This window comes from Choloepus didactylus, chromosome 20 (genome assembly GCF_015220235.1).
Source record: "Choloepus didactylus isolate mChoDid1 chromosome 20, mChoDid1.pri, whole genome shotgun sequence".
In the NCBI taxonomy this organism is placed as follows: domain Eukaryota; kingdom Metazoa; phylum Chordata; class Mammalia; order Pilosa; family Megalonychidae; genus Choloepus; species Choloepus didactylus.
Genome location: NC_051326.1, coordinates 13,356,619 through 13,379,405, shown reverse-complemented (window position 1 = coordinate 13,379,405; position 22,787 = coordinate 13,356,619). Strand labels below are relative to the sequence as shown.

General features: G+C 43.8%; 1 protein-coding gene across 3 annotated transcripts in view; it reads right to left on the bottom strand.

The window, feature by feature from the left end:
- The window catches only part of EFR3B (EFR3 homolog B), a 97,653-nt gene that overhangs the window by 24,596 nt on the left and 50,270 nt on the right, over positions 1-22,787 (bottom strand). For all 3 annotated transcript variants that reach the window (XM_037813061.1, XM_037813059.1, XM_037813060.1), the window contains exons 4-5: positions 11,355-11,505; positions 1,560-1,681 (exon numbers count right to left, since the gene is read on the bottom strand). In XM_037813061.1, coding sequence (XP_037668989.1) covers positions 1,560-1,681; positions 11,355-11,505 — 273 coding nt within the window. The remainder of the gene's footprint in view (positions 1-1,559; positions 1,682-11,354; positions 11,506-22,787) is intronic.

Here is a 22,787-nt window from a genome sequence, read left to right as displayed (position 1 = left end):
CCTTCCTTCCCACCCAACCCAGACCAGCAGCTGCAGTGAAGAAGCTCATAGAAGGGGGGCTCACAGGTCCCCTGACCTTTTGTTGCACGTAGCCCGGTACTCTGGGGACCCTTCTGAGGGGCTGAAGGGGTGAAGGAAGGAGCCGGCAGCTGAGCTGGGGCCGAACCAGTCCAACCATGGGCATGCTGGGCAGAGGACGGCTGCCACCCACCGACCCTGCAGCCTCGAATGCTGCGGACGCTGAGCCTTCCCTCCTCCTCCAACTCCTTCAAACGTACGCTCTGGTTTCCTGTAGCCTCACCAAGGTGGTAACACTCGTCTTAGGGACCTTCCTTCTAATTCTTTTGCATCTTATAGTTCCAAGCACAATGCTGGGCACCAAACACCCATTCTTGTCCAACTGGCTTTGCATCCTTGCTTCATGTATCTGTGCAAATGTATATTTATGTAAACTCCTCTGTGATTTTATTTCTATGCAGAGTGTATTTCTATGAGTTAACTATTTTTTATAAGTTTGAGTGTGTATATGTGAACGTGTAATTTAAGATGTTTATCTGAAAGCATTCCTTCCTTCCTTTCTTCCCTCAACAAAGATATACTGAGAGCCTCGTGCTTCCCAGGCGTGGTTTTAGCACTTGGGATACATCAGTGAAGAAAGCAACGATTCCCACCCTCACAGAGCTTTCATTCTAGTTGGAGAGAGACACAGTGAGTGTAAAGCATATTATAGAACACGTTTGAAGGGGATGAGTGCTGTAGAGAAAACAGAGCAGGGTGAGGGCGAAGGGGGTGGGCTGTAGGGAGTCTTGAGTAAGGCTTCCTTGGCAAGGGGATGGGGGCAGAGGCTTGAAGGAGGTGAGGGAGTGAGCTCTGTGGATCCCTGGGAGGGGACATTCTGGGCACAGGGACAGGCCGTGCAAGAGTCCTGTGGCAGGAATGTCTCCAGTGTACTTGAGGAGCAGCGAGGAGACCCGTGTGGCTGGAGGGGAGGGAGCTGGGGACAGTGGAGGAGATGAGGCCAGGGGCCAGCAGGGCTTATTAGCGGGGTGCGGAGTTTGGTTTTTCATTGGTCTGGGTGTCTATTTTTGATAGATAATGGTGAGTGGGTGTGTTTCTGTAGTGTATAAATGCATGTACTTCTGAACAAAAGAGTATTCAGGAGGGGTGTATGTGTGTGTATGTGTGTGTGTGTTTTGTCACTTGTTCTCAGATTGGCCTACAGGACCATCATCTGAAGTCCAGCCCTGTTTTCTGGCCCGCAGGGTTTTCCCTTTAGAAACCACGTGCTGGGAGTCCAGTGCTGGCTGCTTGCCCACCTGCATCCCGCCAGGTGCTCATGGCCCACCTGCATCCCACCAGCTGCTCTTGGCCCACCTGTGTCCACCAGGTACCCTTCTTCCTGTTCTGCTCCCAGAGCCTCACAGGGTTTTCTCCCCAGCAACATCAGAGCGGAAGTAAATGCCAGTGAAATCAGACAGGCAATCCTGGACTGGAAACTCTATCAGAATCAGAGCTGCTTCTGTTGCTAGACGAGCAGCCCCCCTCACTCCCTCACTTACTTCGTCTTGATTTCCAAGTCATCATGGCTGGAGTGGCACATTTCGCTGAAGCGGGACACAAAGAAATCATAGCTGCGATGATAGGATGGGGTGTCCTCCTCGATGTTGGCAAACTTCACAAACTGTCAGGGCGGAGGGAAAGAAAAACACTGCTGCTCTCCTCTCCTTCAGGGCTCCGGGGCCCCAGCCCCAGCCTCCCCACCAGCTCCAATAAAGCCACAGCCTGGGCCTGGCTCTGTCCTGCTTCCCAGGGCTCTCTGGATATCTGAGTCCCAAATCCCTGCTCACCTCTGCTGTCTACACAACAGGACTGGCAACCATGGCCCTTCTTGGCCCTTCCCTGCAGGGTGAGCAGAGCAGGAAAGGGAGGGAAGACGAAGGGGCTCCCTGGAGCTCCTGCTATCACCTTACGTTGAGAGTTGAGAGCCGAGCCCCACACAGGCTGCAAGGCTGAGTGCTCAGATAGAAATGTATGGAAGCTGGTGTTAAAGCATATAGCATGCCCCGGGATGAATTCTGGGAAACAAGAGCAAATCTGAAGTTGGATTTAAAAAAAATTACTATTTTTATTGTTAAAATTTTGAGTAAATATTTAAAGCTTGATATTTAGAGTGGTCTCAGCATTTTCAGCTGCTGGATTCCTTCCGTGGCCACTGTGCAGCACGTTTGCAATTCTCCCTAGGTGACTGCCTCAGGGTCCCAGGGGAAAGCAGGAATCATGGCCTGGAGGGAGTTAAATTACTAAAAATTAAATATAATTCTTAGAGGTTATTTTGCTTAATGTTATAAATTTAGTACTCCCAAACAATTTAAAAAAGATTAGCCCTAATACATAGCCTCCATCATTCCGTCTGAGCCTGCACTCTTGCCAGTCCCAGATCTCCTTTGTATGACATCAGGGTTAGGACGACCTAGCAAATATGCTCCCTTTCGGTGCCAGGACCTCTGAGAAGCTTGAGGACCCCCAGTTTCGCCAGCCTTTGATGCGAGGTGCTCCCCTTGCCCGAGTGTGAAGGTATGAAAGCAGTCAGACCACCAGTCAGGGAGCCTTGGCCTGGACGGGGTGTCCTGTGTGTGTGTGGTGGGGGGAGGCTCCCTGAGAGCCCACTCCAAGTGCCCCAAGTCTCCAGGGGCCAACATGAGGAGGCCCACTTTGGAGACGGTGGTTCACAGGGTCAAACAGGGCACCTCACAGAGCCTTAGTCCAGGGGCCACCCCCACTGGGGAGGAGCTCCAGGAAATGGGTTAGACCTGGCTGAGATGGGGTCGGGACTCAAAGGTTTTCAGGGAGTAAGGCCTTCCACCCTCTTAGAAGAGGCTGTGCAGGTATGAGAAGGGGTCTGGAGCCAGACTACATGTTCGAATCCCAATGCCTCCACTTATTAGTTGGGTGATCTGGAGCAAGTTACTTAAGCTTCTGGTACCTCAGGTGCCCATCAGTCAAATGGGGGCAGTAAGAGCACCTGCCTTGTAGGCTTGGGACAGACAGCTCTCTGCCCGCTCCTGCTCCCGTGCATTTGTGGCTTGCTGTCAACACTCCAGGAGGTCACCGGGCCCTTTTATCTGGTTGAGTGGTGACTATTTTTTAAAAATTCCTTCCTGTCTCCAGTGTGCTTCACCCCTAACATAGCTAATTCACACTTTACAGATGGCTTTTATTAAAAACCCTCTTGCTAATGCTTAAGATTGTGAAAGACTAAGAATGTTTTGTTTTGATTTTTTTTTTTAAAGATATGGCAATGGTGAGGAAGGTCTCCATAGCAACGAATTGAAGATTCTGAACACGTGACACATCAAAGGCCACAGGCACTGCTAGGGCCACTCTTTCAAAATCAAAGTTTCAGCCCAGGATCAAAGTCCCAGCTCTTTATATGCAACAAGGGGAGCCAAGCTTGCAGGAGCAGATCACCAACCCTCCCAAACAGGCAGGAAGGAGCCACAATTGTGTGAAAACTGAGGGTCACTAAAGGCCTGGGTGAATAAAAGAAAGCAATCTCCAAATATTGACATTGCAAACACGGCCCTCCCCTGGTCTGGGAGATGGAAGCTGAGCTGGTTAGCTTCACTTTAGCACCAGCTGAGAGTGTCTCTAAGCAGAAGCAGACTTTTCCTCTTCTATAGACATGCATTCTGAGCCAAACAACTTCCTGCCATCAACAATGGAGCTATAACTAAAAATACTGTGCTTAGCCATAATATCCTCCACCCCCCACGAGACTACAACTGTCTTACGGCTCTAGACTGTAGGACGCTTTACCTCTGCTTAACTACTCATGAAGAAAGGGGAACTGCTTCTGGGTTTCACTAAGATAAATCCTAGCTTAATGGCAGCCCTTGAAAACCAAGTGGTTTGACTTTAACTCACTGCCCCTTTCTCCCAACTGCCATTGTTTACCGCAATATTGTTTACCTGGAACAGCTTTCACTACAGCCAGAGAAGCAGTCCTCCTGTGACTTGAGCATGTCCTACAAATCTCCTGACTACCAGCCAAGGCATAAGTAATTCCTGAGACCTCGAACATCCTCTCCTGTCTGCTCACATTATGCCTTCCCACCTTCACGAGTCTTTGCAGACTTCCAGTTCACCAAGATGGTGGTGTAAGATGCTCCAGGGTACTGTCCCACAGAATCTTTGAACAACTAGCAAAAACTGGCAGAGCTATCTTCCTCAAAACTAAGAAAACAGTTAAAAGAGTTGCAATAACAGGGTAAGTACTGAATCAAGAAAACGCAGCTTGAAGAGGGTATGAGGCTCGTGGCACTCTTGCTGGCCCCTTCCCCAAGTGCTCCCCAGAGCAGTGAGAAGCAGCCTGTGCTCCCATTGTGGGTCCATGGCACTATTCTGGAGGGAGCAGAATAACCCCTATGTGCACCTGGGGGTGCCCGTATGTTGGTGCCAATCTATTGGGTTACAAGCTGAAAGACTGAACCAGGAAACTTGTCTTGGGTTTGCCCTCCTAGAACTTGCCCTGCAGGTATAAGCACTTTGCAGACAGCTAAAGCAGTGTAAAGAAATAATTAAGTTGAAGTGGCAAAGGATTATGTGCATTAAGTTATATAATATATAGCACCCAGGACAGGGTGAAAGCCTATTTAATAGGGAGTAGAGAGGGTATACCAATTCTTGTAAATGAGAATTCCTAAGGCCACAAGCAAGCACAAGCCCAGGAAAAGAAGCAGTCTCTACTCAGGCTCAGATGAGAGAGAGAGGATCCTGCACTTTGCATTTGCCTCAGGCTGATCTTTTTTCATGGGGGGTTGAGCACTGAAGGAGACTATCAGTCAAAGCAGAGCTAATTTGCAAATACTGTGAAAGGTGCTTTTTGCTTTCATTTGTTTGTATTTGTTAGCTCCTGGCACTCAAGGAAATCTTTGTCATATCACTAGCTGGATATAAACTTAAGGAACAGACAGCTCAGGGATTAAATCCCAGAGATAATACTTTAAAATAATAGAATGTACAGTGTAAAACAAAAGATAAACAAAAACAATAAAGAAACAGGAACTGATGGCCCATCCAAAGGAATAGATAAAAATCCAGAAACCCTCAATGAAGAGGACTAGACTTTGGACATACAAAACAAAGACTTAAAAAAAAAAAAAAGATCCTCAGTATACTCAAGGATATAAAGGAAATCACAGAGAAAGAATAAAGGATAGGAGGAAAACAATGAATGAACAATACGAGAATCTCAATAATGGTATAGAAATTTTAAAAAGGAACCAAATGGAATTACTGGAGTTGAAGACTACAATAAGTGAAATGAAAAATGCCTTAGAGTGTTTCATCAGCAGATTGGAGCCGGCAGAATAAAGAATCAGTGATCTTGAAGACAAGACAATTGGAATGATTCAGGATGAGAAGAAGAAAGAAAAAAGAGTAACAAAAACTGAACAGATCTTAAGAGACTTGTGGGACACCATCAAGTGTACCAATATATGCACTATGGGTATCCCAGAAGGAGAAGAAAGAGAGAAGGGGGCAGAAGGAAGAGTCAAAGAAATAACAGCAGAACACTTCCCAAATTTAAAGAAAGACAAGAATGTGCACATTCAAGAAACCCAATGAACCCCAAACAGGATAAACTCAAGGAGAACCACACTAGACACATAATAATAAAACTATCAAGGACAAGGAGAGTGCTGACAGCTGTAAGAAAAAAGTGACAAATTATATACAAAGTAGTCCCAATAAGATTAATTTCTAATTTCTGATTTCTCATCAGAAACCATGGAGACAAGAAGGCAATGGGATGAAATATTTAAAGTGCTGAAAGAAAATAATTGCCAACCAAGAATTTTATATCTGGTGAGACTTTCTTTCAAAAATGAGGGAGAGATTAAGACATCCCCATATAAACCAAAGCTGAGGGAGTCTGGCACCACTAGACCTTCTCAATGCTAAAGAGAGTTCTTCAGACTGAAAGCAAAGGTCAAGAGACAACAGATCAAAGCTGCATAAAGAAATAACGTCTGGTGAAGACTACCATTTGGATAACTATAAATGCCAGTACTACTGTTTTGTATTTTTGGATATAATTCCACTTTTTAATTCTTAAGATTCTAAAATGCAAATGCATAAAAAGTAATGATAAATCTATGGTTTTGGACATATAATGTATAATGATATAATCTGTAACAAGTACAATAAAAAGGTGGGTTAAAGAAACAGTGTATGAGTATGCTACTCAAGCTAAGTTGGTATCAAATCAAACATGATTGTTAAAGATTTAGGATGTTAAATTTAAGCCCCATGGTAACCACAAAGAAAATATCTGATAAATATATATAGAAAGGAATGAGAAGGAACTCATAATGGTACAATACAAGAAAAAAAAATCAAATAAATATGTAAGTAGGCATGGGGTCAAAAATAGAGTAAGACTTACAAAGACAAAATAGCAAAATGACAGAACAAAGTCCTACATTATTGGTAGTGACTTTACAGGTAAATGGATTAAACTTTCCAGTCAAAAAAGAATGGTAGAATGGATTAAAAAAAAAAAAAAAAAAAAAAAGCATGACCTAACAATATACTGTTTACAAGAGACTTACCTTAAATTCAAGGACACGAGTAGGTTGAAAGTGAAAAGATGGAAAAAAAATATATCATGCAAGTAGTAACCAAGAGAGACATAGGGTAACTAGCATGGTATATTTCAATATTTTTGGAATTATTAAGACTTGTTTTTTGACCTAACATATCCTGGAGAATGACATATGTACATTTGAGAAGACTGTGTATTCTGTTGCTGCTGGGTGAAGTGCTCTTCATATGTCTGTTAGGCCTAGTTGGTTTGGAGTATCATTCACGTCTTCTATTTCCTTCTAGATCTTTTGTCTAGATGTTCTATCCATTACTGAAAATGGTATATTGAAGTCTCCTACTATTAATGTAGAACTATCTAGTTCTCCCGTCATATCTCTCAATATTTGCGTCATATATTTTGGGGCTCTGCCATTACGTGTACATTTATTTCTAATTGTTATGTCTTCTTGTGGATTTGACCCCTTTATCCATATATAGTGACCTTCTTTGTCCCTTGAAACAGTTTTTGAATTAAAGTCAGACAAAATAGACGTTAAGTCTATTGAAGAGGAAGGAACACTCCCTAATTCATTCTATGAGGACAATATCACCATAAATAGGAATGAAGTTTTCATACATGTGACAACATGGATGAACCTTGAAGACATTATGTTGCATGAAACAAACCAGACACAAAAGGACAAATATTGTATGATCTCACTGATGAAATAATTAGAATAATCAAATTTATAAAGCCAGAAACTAGAATGCAGGAGCAGGGGCTGGGGCAGGGGTAGGGAATGGGGAGTTAATGCTTAATAAGTACAGTTTCTATTTGCGGTGATGGAAAAGATTTGGTAATGGATGGTGGTGAGGGTAGCACAACATTGTGAATGTAATTAACTGCACCAAATTATGTATTTGTGGCTAAAAGAAGACATTTTAGGTTGTATATATGGTATTCGAATGCATATTTTTAAAAATAGGACTGTACAACACAAACAGCAAACTCTAACGTAAACCACGGACTATAGTGAACCCCACCTGAGAGCCCCTATTTTCTCCATGGGCAGAAATAGGCAGAGCAGGTTTGGGAAGGGGCCTGAGGAGAAAATAGAAGGCTTGAAATGACCACTGAGAGGGACGTGAGAGGGAGTGGTGAAAGAACGAGCAAAGGCGGGACCCCGGAAGCCCAGATGAACTTGCAAAGCGGTATCTGCAGGGGCCGCAGCTCCCACGTTGTGTGGTTTTCTGAGGCAGGGCTCGGGCCTCCGGGGGAGAAGGCAGGGTGGGCCGCGGCAGGGCTGGGGGAGGTGAGGCAGGGGGAGAAGAGTGTGGTTCCTGTTGGGTCCGGGGCGGGTGGGGTGGGAAAGGAAGGGAAGGGACCCAGGGCGGTGTGGAGGTGAGGTCGTGGTGAGGGCCGGGCACCGGCCAGCCACGGCCCCTGCCTTACCAGGAGGAAGGCTGTGGAGGGCACTCAGGTCCCCGCCATGCCTCACAGCTCGAACACATGGCGGGGAGGCCGCCCTGGCCTGCATCGGCTCAGTGACTCGCTTTGCACTCCAGCCTGAGCGTGCCCTCCATTTAAGGTCGTGGGGCAGTAAAAAAAAGCGCAACACCCACGTGCCACTGACTTTGGGGTCATTCAGAATCGAACGTGCACATTTTAAATTCATGAATCTACATAATATTTTAATATTTGTCAACACTAAGTCGAACATATTACCTTGCTTCTGTCGTAGATCTCAGCATACTCAGATTGAATGTTTTCAGTTTATTATCACTGAGTGACCCCAAAAGCCAGGACATGTGGTCCTTTGCACTTTCCCAGAGACACACATTCGGACCCCCCGTGCAACGAGGTAGGTGTGCAGAAGCGGATCCCTGAGCATGTAAGCAAGCATAGCTGGGGCCTGGCTCCCCAGCTTCTCCTGACTGTCCTGGTCCCCACCGGGTTCTCACCCCAAAGCCCAGTAATGCTCACTGAGGGCTTGAAAGGGTCACTTAAATTTTTAAAATTATAGTTTACTGCACTTTATGTGCAGGAGTGGTATTAGCAAATTCGGATTTTGCAGCATTGGGCTTGACATTGGGCTCATCAAGAACAAAATGGATGAATCTCCATCAGAGACTTAAAATTAAAAGAAAGAAAGAAAGAAAGAAAGAAAGAAAGAAAGAAATCCTACCGAGGTTTAAGACTGGAGTGGGTCAGTGGTTCCCAAACCTGGCCAATAGCATCACCTGGAAAGTTTTAAAAATGCCGATTCCCAGGTCTCATCGGTGGAGATGCTGATCAGCAGGTCTGGGTTGCAACCTGGGAATCTGTAGGTTTCCAAAGCTCTCCAGGAGACTCTGACATTGGCCAGGGACCTCGAAGGGGAGTAGGGTTTATGAGATGCTCTATAGAAGGGGGAGATTCGTTCTGAGCTGATTCAGGCAGAGCAAAGCAGTCTGAGGGGAAAAGCAATGGGGAGGCAGCACTGGCTCAGGGGAAGGAGGATTTTTCTTGACTTCTCGCCTACAAGGCTGTGAGCATCCAGTGGCAGAGTGGGCCTGGCCGCAGGAGCGCATTTGCATGGAGGCTGGGTCCCTGGCTAGGGCCATAGGGAGAGGATCCCACTTCAGTAGGGCCAGACGAGCTGCCTCTGACCTCACCATCTGTCAGATTCCAGGAAGATTCCAGGCTCTGGGGCTAAGTAAACCGTGGTCTAAAGCCAGTCCTCTGGCTGTGTGGAGTGGACATGTTGCTTGACTTCTTTGGGCCTTCATCTCCAGGCAGAGATATCCAGCAAAACTAGGCTGTTCAATGAGCCCAGTGGTTTTCTTCTTTTCTTTTTCTCTCTTTCCCTCCTTCCTTGCTTTTCTTTCAATTTCCTGGCAGCAAACCCCTTTATCCAGCAAAATGTTGTGAGCTTCCATGCAGAATTAAAATGGAGCTGGCTCTGGGTGAAGCAGCAGTGAAAGTCCCGGAGCCCTTCTCTTCCTGCACCCCCAACCACGCTTGGGCCCCCGCAAAGCCCCCAACCCCTATGGGAGCCAGTGTGAGACTCTTGGGCTCTTGATTCTAAGGTCCTGCCAAGCACCAACATGTTGGGAGTCTCAGATAATGAGGCAAGAACCACCCTCTTCTCAGGAAGATACACAACAGTCCCAGACGAGCAAAGCTCAAGGCTCTGAGATCTGCAAAAAGCATCTGGATGAGGGACTATAGGAGGGAGGCTGCCTGGAAGGCGGACTCTGAATCCATGTCAAATATTTGACTTAATTACCTATAATAACCTGTCCTTCTGTGAGCGTCATTGTGTGCAGTGCAGTGATTGGGGGTCGACTTGCTCTCTGGCTAATGCAGTGATTCATTGTGATGCAGAATCTAGGCATTTGCAGGGCTTTGAATTTTTTTAAGATTGTAGCTAACAAAACACTTATCCCAGGCCAGGAGGCTCTGTGGGGAAAGCTAGAGCCGCTGGCCTCCTGCTTCTCTGTCCCTCACCTGGAGGAGCCCTCTGGATGCCTGATGGCTGGTTTATTTTCCGTTCAGATGTTCTCTTCTAGACTGTGTCTTCAGTATCTGAAGCTGTTGCCAGGGCAACCCAACAAAAGACTTTACCCTGTACATATAATTTGTCAAAGGCAGCTGGCTCACAGAGAAAAACAAAGGGAAGAGGTTGGCAGTCTTGGTCCTGGAAAGTAAAGTTGGAAGACTATCTCCTGGTTAAATCACCTACATACAACAGGAAAGCAATTCTAACCCACGTTATAAAAATTCAAAAAAGTCATGTTGGGAATGCTCAGGGGGCAAACCCTGATTTCTTCTGTGGTATCTGGCAGCTGACAGCGTCACCTAATCCTGTAAAAGTAGTTGCACATAAGGCTTTAATGCCAAGCTGCCAGCAGACCTGGGGCTGCAAGGATGCCCAGAAGGGGAAAACGGAGGGAAAAGGAGAGAAGGGAAGATGGTAAAGAAAGCAATCAGAATATTCTAGTGTGCACAGACACATGCATGAAACTGGGAGTTCTTGACATATCTGATAGGTCTTCTCTTACAAAACCACAAACCCTCATGGGTAGAAGCTATCACTTCTTCTGAGACTGGTACAGCAGAGCCTTGGGGACTTATGGAGACCAAAAGCTGAGGTTCATGAAGACACTCACGCAAGGGTGCACAGCTAGGCAAGGACAGAGCCAGGACAGAAGCCCCCTGCTTCCCCATGCCCTTTCCACCCGTCTGGTGCCTCCATCCTACGGACATCAGTTTCCTTGTGTTGGAAGGAGTCGTAACTTGGACAAGCACTACTCAGAGTGTGCCCCCTGGAGCCAGGGGCTCACCCGTGAGGACACTGGGCACCCCCTGCCTTCAACAGGAATGGCCCCATTTCAGCCTCTCTTTCTCTCTATGGGGGCCCCACTTACGACTATTTAAGGGGAATAGCTAACACTAAAAATAGTTTGAAAATCATTAGCTGAAAGATAAATGCGTTAGACAGTAGTGATGGTTGTACAACCTTGTGAATATACTAAACACTGAATCGTTCACTTGAAATTGGTCAATTTTAAGGCAACCGAATTATAACTCAATTAAAAAAATAAGATCCATGCCCCTGTGTGTGCACAGAGGGGGACACTAAGACGAGCTGTGTGATGTCCTCAGGGCCAGAATCCAATTGGGAACTCACAGAGTAACCCTGACCCAGAGGCTTTCCTGCCCCAGCCCCAGTCTCGGCTCCGCATGTGGGCTGGGGTCCCCGAGGCCCACGGGGGGCCCTTACCGAGTTGGTGCCGAGGATCTGCAGGTTGGGCTTCTCCGACTCCAGCAGCTTGGCCACCATCTTGAGGAAACTCTCCACGAAGAGGTTGATGCTCTGGCAGTGGCAGGCCATGAGCAGCTGGTCCAGCGCCTCCATGGCGATGCACACGTACCTGGGGAAAGCAGCACCGTGGCCATCGCCTGCCCTCCTGCCCATCCCGGCCCCGCTGCACAAGTGGGGCCATCTAGATTTCAGCGTGGAAGCCTTGTGGGCTGATCCGGGCTCAGGAGGCTCCTCTGCACGTTTCCAGGGTCTGGGCAGCTGATCCCACCAGCAATCCCTCTCCAGCCCATCATGAGTGAGAATCATGATGAATCAGGGCTGGAGGGGCACCCAGAGACCTACTCAGAGAGCCCCTCGTTTTTAGATTAAGAACAGGAGGAGAGATTCGAAAGACCATTTTATGAGTAAATATGGTTGATTCTCATTATTCGCTGTAGTGATACAGCAAATACTAACTGTATCTCCTTGACAGCACTGATACAGATGTCCTATCAAAACAGCAAATTCTCATTTTATTACATGAAACTCACACATCCTTCTTTAATAGCCTAGGTTCAGCAGAGGCCCTATCTTCACTATTTGCCTTATATGTATAATAAAAAATAATTTCCATCCTTTATTCACAATTCTATTCAGTTAAGTTTTATAAAAGCACAGGAAGTTTGACTATTGGACAATTTCTGGACATGTCACAGGCCCAGAACACAAGGCTCCACGGTATTTCTTGTGGCAGTGCCCAATTTCACACGTTGTGTGTCCAAACTGCCTTGGATATGAGCCAGCTTTATTCTCAACATATCAAGTAATATAAAGTATTATAAAAAGTAATAGCAGTGTCATGACATCTTCTAAAATGTTCTGTTTTTTTTCTTAAGACATTAGATGCTATGTCTCAAATACCGTTCAGCTAACCTCTATACCAAGCAACCATAAGAAAAACAGCCTCTATATTCTGAAATTTCCTTTCTACTTTTATAAAAATTAGCCAAGTTTATGAAATAGCTGTTTCTGTGCCTATTCACAAATGGGACATGCCTCGCACTCATCTACAGAGGGTCTTTCAAATTCAAAGGCAGCATGGGTCTTTGAGCCCCTTCGGTGAGCCTGAGCCCCCGTCCCCCATTTCCCCCTGCTCCAGGCAACCAGCCACCCCCTGGCCCTCTACAGCCTTGTTCTTGAGACAGCCTCACAATCACAACCCAGGACACCTGCTGTGCCCCGCAGACACAGTCCCAGCAGCTTCAGGTCCCCTGCATGGGCCAGTGAAGCAGGGATTCTCCCTGCAGAGAAACGTGGACACATTCAGGCAACCCAACGGGCAGGTGGGAAACAGGGCAGGCAGAGTGTATTTCTGCTTCCCTATGAATCAGTCTAGCACCCTTCAATAGGAAGAGGGTAGCAGATACTTCACTGTTATTTTAGAGTTTAACTTATTAGGGAAAGCAAGGGGTGGGTTGGAGTTAGCCAAGAGAAGAATCAAGAAAGCCTTCCAAATCCCAGAGGTTTGATTGTTGCTTTCCCTTTTCCTGCAAAAAAAAAAAAAAAAAGAAAAGAAAAGAAAGAAAAAAATAATTCCAGAAAATGCTTGGATAAGGAAAAACCATCCTATGCTAGAAAAAAAATTTGGATATTGACTAAGAGTGGAAATTTTGGTAAAAAGTGAAACCAAAAAGTAAAAAATTTCAACGTCTACCTCTTTGACTACCCTTTGTTCTCATCACTGACCCCAACACGTAAAGACTCCAAACTAAGGATGAAAGGATTATAATTATAAACTTCAACTTTTCAAAGTACCTTGGAAAACTGGAACTCTATGGGCTGTGGAGCCCCCATCCAATGCTTTCTGCATCTCTCCTGTCTTACTGTCACCTTCACGGGTATGTCCTACTCTACAGGCCTCTGGTCTCAAAGGAATAGAACTTGGGATTCTCAGGGTGATGTCCACTCAACTAGACAGTCTCAGCAGAGATCTGATCTAGGCTTGGTGTCCCGGAAGGCACTCAAAGTAGGCAACATCTTGGAATCTGACCCAGACTGGCTGGGCACTGGGTGGGCACTGGGGGCAGGATGGGCAGGAGGTTGCTGGTGAGGACTGGCCCACTGCAGGGGCGCATGGGTGAAGCCAAGAGCAGGTTAGAGACCACAGCAGGAGTGGACAACCAAGGACAACCAATGTCCTAATGGAGCTTCCCAATAGGTGAGGACAGAATCCAAGAAATCTGGATGGACTAGGGTGTATGGTCAGCAGAGAGCACTTGGCAGATTATGGCAACAGGAACTTGGCATCAGGGACCAAGATAGAAAGCAAGTATAATAATGATGAAAATACTCGGGGGGCTTGGTGCTTGGGAGTGATGTAAGAAGTACATGTATTGAGTCCCAGAATCTGTGGTTGGTTCTGCTTGAACACTCTGTGCTTGGTTGGCAGTGATCCTAGGAACCAGGGGAGGTGCTGAGTCTCCAGGAAAAGAGGAGCTGGGATGTAAGTCTGGGACCCAGACTTAGTTGGAGAGGAAGGCAGATCCAGGGTCAGGGGTTAGGATCAGCAGGCAGAAAGAGAGGGAAGCAGCTTTAGCAGGGTCAGTCGTTCAAGAATCACTCCAAGAACCAAGATCAATGGCTTTGGCAAAGAACCTCTTATTCTGGGTAGTTTGAAGGTGTTTGGTTACCCCCACTCTTGGGCAGAACCTCCTGACTTTTAGAAGTCCAAGACAGGGGTAGGGGGTTGTCCTCAGCCAAGGGAAGGAAAGATGAGCCTCTTCATCTAGTAGAAATCAGGTTCAGGGTCCTTTGGAGGAATCTTTCTCTCTCAGGAGCCAAATCAGCTCAGCTCCTGGGGCCGGGGTCCTCAAAGGAGTAGCCCAGTTCTCTCTTGGGCATGGGCATCTCCACCCTCCAGGGCTCAGACAATCTGGGTGAGAGCTCCAGGCAATGGGGACCCTGACTGCATGCAATCAACTCAGTCATCGTTGTTGACTGGCCCTGAGTCTCACCCTGCACAGCTGACACCTCCCCTCTCTCAAGCTGCTTGGGGCATGAGAATACTATAGAGAAGTTGGGCTGTACTAGAAAGGAAAGGAATAAGGAAGGGGAAATATATAAGGAATTCTTGCTTATTTTGCTGCTCTGCATTTCATTGTCCATCTTATTCCATGCCAACAAACAATACCTTGGGATTCATGTCTTATCCTTTCTCTGCCCACATTTCATTATCCCCTCTGATGCCAAACATGTATGAACATGGAGTCCACACACAACTGGCATGGGTCTCTGATGTGGGGGGCAATGGAGGCAGAAGAGGGTGGTTTGCCCCTGGGCCCAACATCCAGGGATTCATCCTTGTTCATAAGGTCATCCAGGTTCATAAGGTCAAAACGCACAGACACCTGCTTCATTACAGGGAGACAGGGGCCCTCAGGTATCTGTGTGCAAACAGTTTGCTCTTTGCTGCCCTCGAAGACAGGAGAGACGATGGTCGTTGGTGGGGCTGGGAAGGGAAGGATGGGGAGGGCAAGGAGAAAGCACAAGAGATCGGAGCTAACAGATATTCTCTTCTTCAAATGTTTATGATTAAAGCCTTCACTGATCCTCTTAGGCGTTAAATACTTAGATACCACAAAAGCTATTTTCAGTAGAATGATACCAATTTCACCTTGCAGTTCTAAGGTGAGAGGAATGAATCTAAGTGCCTCTGCTGGCTACGTACATTTCTACAGAGAGCACACTCAGTGCACAGAGGGCAGGCAAAATTAGTGCTGAATGTTTAATGTTATAGCTAGCTTATTCGTTTTAGGTTCAATCTAGGATAAAGTCATTTTCACTTGCGTCAGTCTGCTTGATAATATGTCAAGGCCCTTTACATAATCAGCTTGTACAATATTCATGCCCCGTTTACCAGGCACGTAATGTAATTTTACTCTATAAAATGGTCACAGAGACGTAATGTTTTGGGTCCTGCTTTGATGACAGGGTGGTTTGGTTTAAGGTTTGCCGGTGGGTCCTGTGCTTTCTGGACCTCACACCCTGTCAGCACTAGGCACATGTTCTCCCTCTAGTCAAGATGGGATCAACTCCCCCCACCCCCAGGAGGAGGGGCTCTTGGGGGGTGGCGGGTCTGCTGGGCAGAGGTGGGGACAGACCGAAAGAGGCCCAGAGGCCCGGGGGTCTGGGTGTTCAGGGGATCCCCGGCCAGCCTGTCTGGAGTGGGTCTAGAGCAGGGGTGGTGGCTGTGGCAGGCAGGTTGTGGAAGACCCCGGAGGAGAAACTGAAGAGTTTGGATTTTATTGTAAAAGAGCCAGAAACGTGCAGCCTTGAGTTGGTGTCTTGGGAAGATCATCTCTAGCACTATTCATCCGGAAAGACCAGAAAAGGAAAGATGGGAGCAAGGAGGAAACCTCCAAGGCTACGGCCAAATTACGGGCTAAACCCTTTTAGGTGTCTGAACCAGGAGAAAGGCAGGAGCGGAGGAAGGACAAGGAGAGATATAAAAGGCTTTGAGGAGAAGAGAACCAACAGGACAGAGGAACGACTGCCCCGATCTTCCCAGCCCTCCGTCCCATCAGCAGTGTCACCTGGGATATCCAGAGTTATCCTTACATCCAACCTCTCTCCGGGTCCTGGGGTGACAGTGGGACAGCAGATGCAAATGTCCCACAGGTCCCTCTTCTCACTGTGGAGTCCACACACTCAAAAGGGAATACTTAGAAAGCACATGTGCCAAGATAGAAAACAAAACACAACACCACAGCCACAGTGCCTACAAAATGAGTACTTTTTAACATTTTGGTATGTTTACTGTTACTATATTTTCTAGGCATTGAAATTTGTTGTTCTTGTTTATTTTTTAACTAGATTGTAAACACTATGGGCATATGATGTATTCTATTTTTTTCATTTACTTCAGGCATTTTCCAAATTATATGGAAAGCATTCTTATAATCACCATTTTTATTAACTAGGTAACATTTCATCAAGTCTATATACACCATGATTTACTGAATTACTCTCTTGGTGGGTATTTAAGTTATTCCTATTTTTTCATTATTATTTAAAAAAATCCACCATAATGAACACCTCTGCATGTAAAGCGAGCTTTGTATTTAAGACTGATTCCTTGGGATAGATTGACAGAAATGGAATTACTGGGTCAAAAAGCATAAATATTTTTGAGGCTCTTGATGCACATTTCAAAATTACTATCTAGAAGGTCCAACCAATTTGTACTGCTTTTAGAAAAGTATGACAAGATCCCCCATTTTGTCATCCCTTGGTTAATAAAGGAAATTATATTTACTTTTTTTATTAATTTGATAAGTGAAAATGATAGCCTATTATTTCAATGATTTATCTGACTGCAAGTTTGTTGAATATTACCCCATGTTTGTAACTGATTCTGTCTCCCCTTCTGTAAGTTGCTCGTTTGTGGTCCTTGCCTCGAACCTTTTAGTGTCTCAGTTTCCCCACTCCACTCACACTATTCGTTATGAGCTACTACTCTATGAGTTTGAATCCTTTGTTTTTGTTTTGTTTTTTTTTAACAGCTCTTTTTATTGTCTATCTTTGAAATTTTGATTGTTTCTTTTTTGACATTAAAATATTAAAATTTTTAAACAGTTATATCTATCAATCAGTCATTTCCTTTAGGATTTCTTCTCTCTTCTAGACACAGAAAGTCCTTTCCTCACAGAAGACTGATAAATATTGCACTTGAGTGTATTTTTTTTTTAATCATCATTTTATTGAGATATATTCACATACCACGCAGTCATACAAAACAAATTGTACTTTCGATTGTTTACAGTACCATTACATAGTTGTACATTCATCACCTAAATCAATCCCTGACACCTTCATTAGCACACACACAAAAATAACAAGAATAATAATTAGAGTGAAAAAGAGCAACTGAAGTAAAAAAGAACACTGGGTACCTTTGTCTGTTTGTTTCCTTCCCCTACTTTTCTACACATCCATCCATTAACTAGACAAAGTGGAGTTTGGTCCTTATGGCTTTCCCAATCCCATTGTCACCCCTCATAAGCTACATTTTTATACAACTGTCTTCGAGATTCATGGGTTCTGGGTTGTAGTTTGATAGTTTCAGGTATCCACCACCAGCTACCCCAATTCTTTAGAACCTAAAAAGGGTTGTCTAAAGTGTGCGTAAGAGTGCCCACCAGAGTGATCTCTCGGCTCGTTCTGGAATCTCTCTGCCACTGAAGCTTATTTCATTTCCTTTCACATCCCCCTTTTGGTCAAGAAGATGTTCTCCGTCCCACGATGCCGGGTCCACACTCCTCCCCGGGAGTCATATTCCACGTTGCCAGGGAGATTCACTCCCCTGGGTGTCTGATCCCACGTAGGGGAGAGGGCAGTGATTTCACCTTTCAAGTTGGCTTAGCCAGACAGAGAGGGCCACATCTGAGCAACAAAGAAGCATTCAGGAGGAGACTCTTAGGCACAAATATAGGGAGGCCTAGCCTCTCCTTTGCAGCAACCGTCTTCCCAAGGGTAAAACCTGTGGTAGAGGGCTCAACCCATCAAACCACCAGTCCCCTATGTCTGTGGTCCAGTCCCCTATGTCTGTGGTCATGTTAGCAACCATCGAGGTGGGGTAGGTGAATACCCCTGCATTCTCCACAGGCTCCTCAAGGGGGCACTACATCTTTTTTTTTTCCTTGCTTTTCTTTCTTTCTTTTTTTTTTTTTTAACTTTAACTTTCCCTTCTTTTTTAAATCAACTGTATGAAAAAAAAAAAGTTAAAAAGAAAACAAACATACAATAAAAGAACATTTCAAAGAGACCATAACAAGGGAGTAAGAAAAAGACAACTAACCTAAGATAACTGCTTAACTTCCAACATGTTCCTACTTTACCCCAAGAAAGTTACATAATATAGCAACATTTCTGTGAACTTGTTCCTACTATATCCATCAGAAATTAACAGACCATAGTCATTTCTGGGCATCCCCAGAACGTTAAATAGCTTATCTGTTCTTCTTGGATTATTGTTCCCCCTTCCTTAATTGCTCTCTATTGCTAGTTCCCCTACATTCTACATTATAAGCCATTTGTTTTACATTTTTCAAAGTTCACAGTAGTGGTAGCATATAATATTTCTCTTTTTGTGCCTGTCTTATTTTGCTTAGCATTATGTCCTCAAGGTTCATCCATGTTGTCATATGTTTCACGAGATCGTTCCTTCTTACTGCCGCGTAGTATTCCATCGTGTGTATATACCACATTTTATTTATCCACTCATCTGTTGAAGGACATTTGGGTTGTTTCCATCTTTTGGCAATTGTGAATAATGCTGCTATGAACATTGGCGTGCAGATACCTGTTCGTGTCACTGCTTTCCGATCTTCCGGGTATATACCGAGAAGTGCAATCGCTGGATCGAATGGTAGCTCTATATCTAGTTTTCTAAGGAACTGCCAGACTGACTTCCAGAGTGGCTGAACCATTATACAGTCCCACCAACAATGAATAAGAGTTCCAATTTCTCCACATCCCCTCCAGCATTTGTAGTTTCCTGTTTGTTTAATGGCAGCCATTCTAACCGGTGTTAGATGGTATCTCATTGTGGTCTTAATTTGCATCTCTCTAATAGCTAGTGAAGCTGAACATTTTTTCATGTGTTTCTTGGCCATTTGTATTTCCTCTTCAGAGAACTGTCTTTTCATATCTTTTGCCCATTTTATAATTGGGCTGTCTGTACTATTGTCATTGAGTTGTAGGATTTCTTTGTATATGCAAGATATCAGTCTTTTGTCAGATACATGGTTTCCAAAAATTTTTTCCCATTGAGTTGGCTGCCTCTTTACCTTTTTGAGAAATTCCTCTGAGGTGCAGAAACTTCTACGCTTGAGGAGTTCCCATTTATCTATTTTCTCTTTTGTTGCTTGTGCTTTGGGTGTAAAGTCTAGGAAGTGGCCGCCTAATACAAGGTCTTGAAGATGTTTTCCTACATTATCTTCTAGGAGTTTTATGGTACTTTCTTTTATATTGAGATCTTTGGTCCATTTTGAGTTAATTTTTGTGTAGGGGGTGAGGTAGGGGTCCTCTTTCATTTTTTTGGATATGGATATCCAACTCTCCCAGCCCCATTTGTTGAAAAGACCATTATGGCTCAGTTCAGTGACTTTGGGGGCCTTATCAAAGATCAGTCGGCCATAGATCTGAGGGTCTATCTCTGAATTCTCAATTCGATTCCATTGATCTATATGTCTATCTTTGTGCCAGTACCATGCTGTTTTGACAACTGTGGCTTTATAATAAGCTTCAAAGTCAGGGAGTGTAAGTCCTCCCACTTCGTTTTTCTTTTTTAGAGTGTCTTTAGCACTTCGAGGCATCTTCCCTTTCCAAATAAATTTGATAACTAGCTTTTCCAAGTCTGCAAAGTAGGTTGTTGGAATTTTGGTTGGGATTGCATTGAATCTGTAGATGAGTTTGGGTAGAATTGACATCTTAATGACATTTAGCCTTCCTATCCATGAACATGGAATATTTTTCCATCTTTTAAGGTCCCCTTCTATTTCTTTTAGTAGAGTTATGTAGTTTTCTTTGTATAGGTCTTTTACATCTTTGGTTAAGTTGATTCCTAGGTACTTGATTTTTTTAGTTGCTATTGAAAATGGTATCTTTTTCTTGAGTGTCTCTTCAGTTTGTTCATTTCTAGCATATAGAAACATTACTGACTTATGTGCATTAATCTTGTATCCCGCTACTTTGCTAAATTTGTTGATTAGCTCTAGTAGCTGTATTGTCGATTTCTCAGGGTTTTCTAGATATAAGATCATATCATCTGCAAACAATGACAGTTTTACTTCTTCTTTTCCAATTTGGATGCCTTTTATTTCTTTGTCTTGCCGGATTGCCCTGGCTAGCACTTCCAGCACAATGTTGAATAACAGTGGTGACAGCGGGCATCCTTGTCTTGTTCCTGATCTTAGAGGGAAGGCTTTCAGTCTCTCACCATTGAGTACTATGCTGGCTGTGGGTTTTTCATATATGCTCTTTATCATGTTGAGGAAGTTTCCTTCAATTCCTACCTTTTGAAGTGTTTTTATCAAAAAGGGATGTTGGATTTTGTGAAATGCTTTTTCAGCATCTATTGAGATGGTCAATTGATTTTTCCCTTTCGAGTTTTTAATGTGTTGTAATACATTGATTGTTTTTCTTATGTTGAACCATCCTTGCATGCCTGGAATGAACCCCACTTGGTCATGGTGTATGATTTTTTTAATGTGTCTTTGGATTCGATTTACAAGTATTTTGTTGAGGATTTTTGCATCTATATTCATTAGGGAGATTGGCCGGTAGTTTTCCTTTTTTGTAGCATCTTTGCCTGGTTTTGGTATTAGATTGATGTTAGCTTCATAAAATGAGTTAGGTAGTGTTCCATTTTTTTCAATGTTTTGAAAGAGTTTGAGTAAGATTGGTGTCAGTTCTTTCTGGAAAGTTTGGTAGAATTCCCCTGTGAAGCCATCTGGCCCTGGGCATTTATTTGTGGGAAGATTTTTGATGACTGATTGGATCTCTTTGCTTGTGATGGGTTGGTTGAGGTCTTCTATTTCTTCTCTGGTCAGTCTAGGTTGTTCATATGTTTCCAGGAAATTGTCCATTTCCTCTACATTATCCAGTTTGTTGCCATACAGTTGTTCATAGTATCCTCTTATAATTCTTTTAATTTCTTCAGGATCTGCAGTTATGTCACCTTTTTCATTCATTATTTTGTTTATATGGGTCTTCTCTCTTTTTGATTTTGTCAGTCTAGCTAGGGGCTTGTCAATCTTGTTGATCTTCTCAAAGAACCAACTTCTGGTGATATTTATCCTCTCTATTGTTTTTTGTTCTCTATGTCATTTATTTCTGCTTTAATCCTTGTTATTTCTTTTCTTCTACTTGGTTTAGGATTGGTTTGCTGTTCATTTTCTAGCTTCTTCAGTTGATCCATTAGTTCTTTGATTTTGGCTCTTTCTTCCTTTTTAATATATGCGTTTAGTGCTATAAATGTCCCCCTTAGCACTGCTTTTGTTGCATCCCATAGGTTTTGGTATGTTGTGTTCTCATTTTCATTCGTCTCTATATATTTAGCAATTTCTCTTGCTATTTCTTCTTTAACCCACTGATTGTTTAGGAGTGTGTTGTTTAACCTCCAGGTATTTGTGAATTTTCTAAGTCTCTGATGGTTATTGACTTCTAATTGTATTCCATTGTGGTCAGAGAATGTGCTTTGAATAATTTCAATCTTTTTAAATTTATTGAGGCTTGTTTTATGTCCCAGCATATGATCTATTCTGGAGAAAGTTCCATGAGCACTAGAAAAGTATGTGTATCCTGGTGATTTGGGATGTAATGTCCTGTATAGGTCTGTTAAATCTAATTCATTTATCAGATTGTTTAGGTTTTCAATTTCCTTATTGGTCTTCTGTCTGGTTGATCTATCTCTAGGAGAGAGTGATGTGTTGAAGTCTCCCACAATTATTGTGGAAACATCAATTGCTTCCTTTAGTTTTGCCAGTGTTTCTCTCATGTATTTTGTGGCACCTTGATTGGGTGCATAGACATTTACGATTGTTATTTCTTCTTGCTGAATTGCCCCTTTTATTAGTATGTAGTGGCCTTCTTTGTCTCTCAAAACATCCCTGCATTTGAAGTCCATTTTATCTGAGATTAATATTGCTACACCTGCTTTCTTTTGGCTGTAGCTTGCATGAAATATTTTTTTCCATCCTTTCACTTTCAGTTTCTTTGTGTCCCTGTGTCTAAGATGAGTCTCTTGTATGCAACATATTGATGGTTCATTTTTTTTGATCCATTCTGCGAATCTATATCTTTTAATTGGGGAGTTTAATCCATTTACATTCAACGTTAAAACTGTGAAGGCATTTCTTGAATCGGCCATCTTATCCTTTGGTTTATGTTTGCCATATTTTTCCCTCTCTCTATTAATATCCTTTATTGTACCCATACCGAATCTCTTTAGTACTGAACCTTTCTCCAAGTCTCTCTGTCCTGTCTTTGTTTCTCTGTCTGTAGGGCTCCCTTTAGTATCTCCAGTAGGGCAGGTCTCTTGTTAGCAAATTCTCTCAGCATTTGTTTGTCTGTGAAAAATTTAAGCTCTCCCTCAAATTTGAAGGAGAGCTTTGCTGGATAAAGTATTCTTGGCTGGAAATTTTTCTCACTCAGAATTTTAAATATATCGTGCCACTGCCTTCTTGCCTCCATGGTGGCTGCTGAGTAGTCACTACTTAGTCTTATGCTGTTTCCTTTGTATGTGGTGAATTGCTTTTCTCTTGCTGCTTTCAGAACTTGCTCCTTCTCTTCTGTGTTTGACAGTGTGATCAGTATATGTCTCGGAGTGGGTTTATTTGGATTTATTCTATT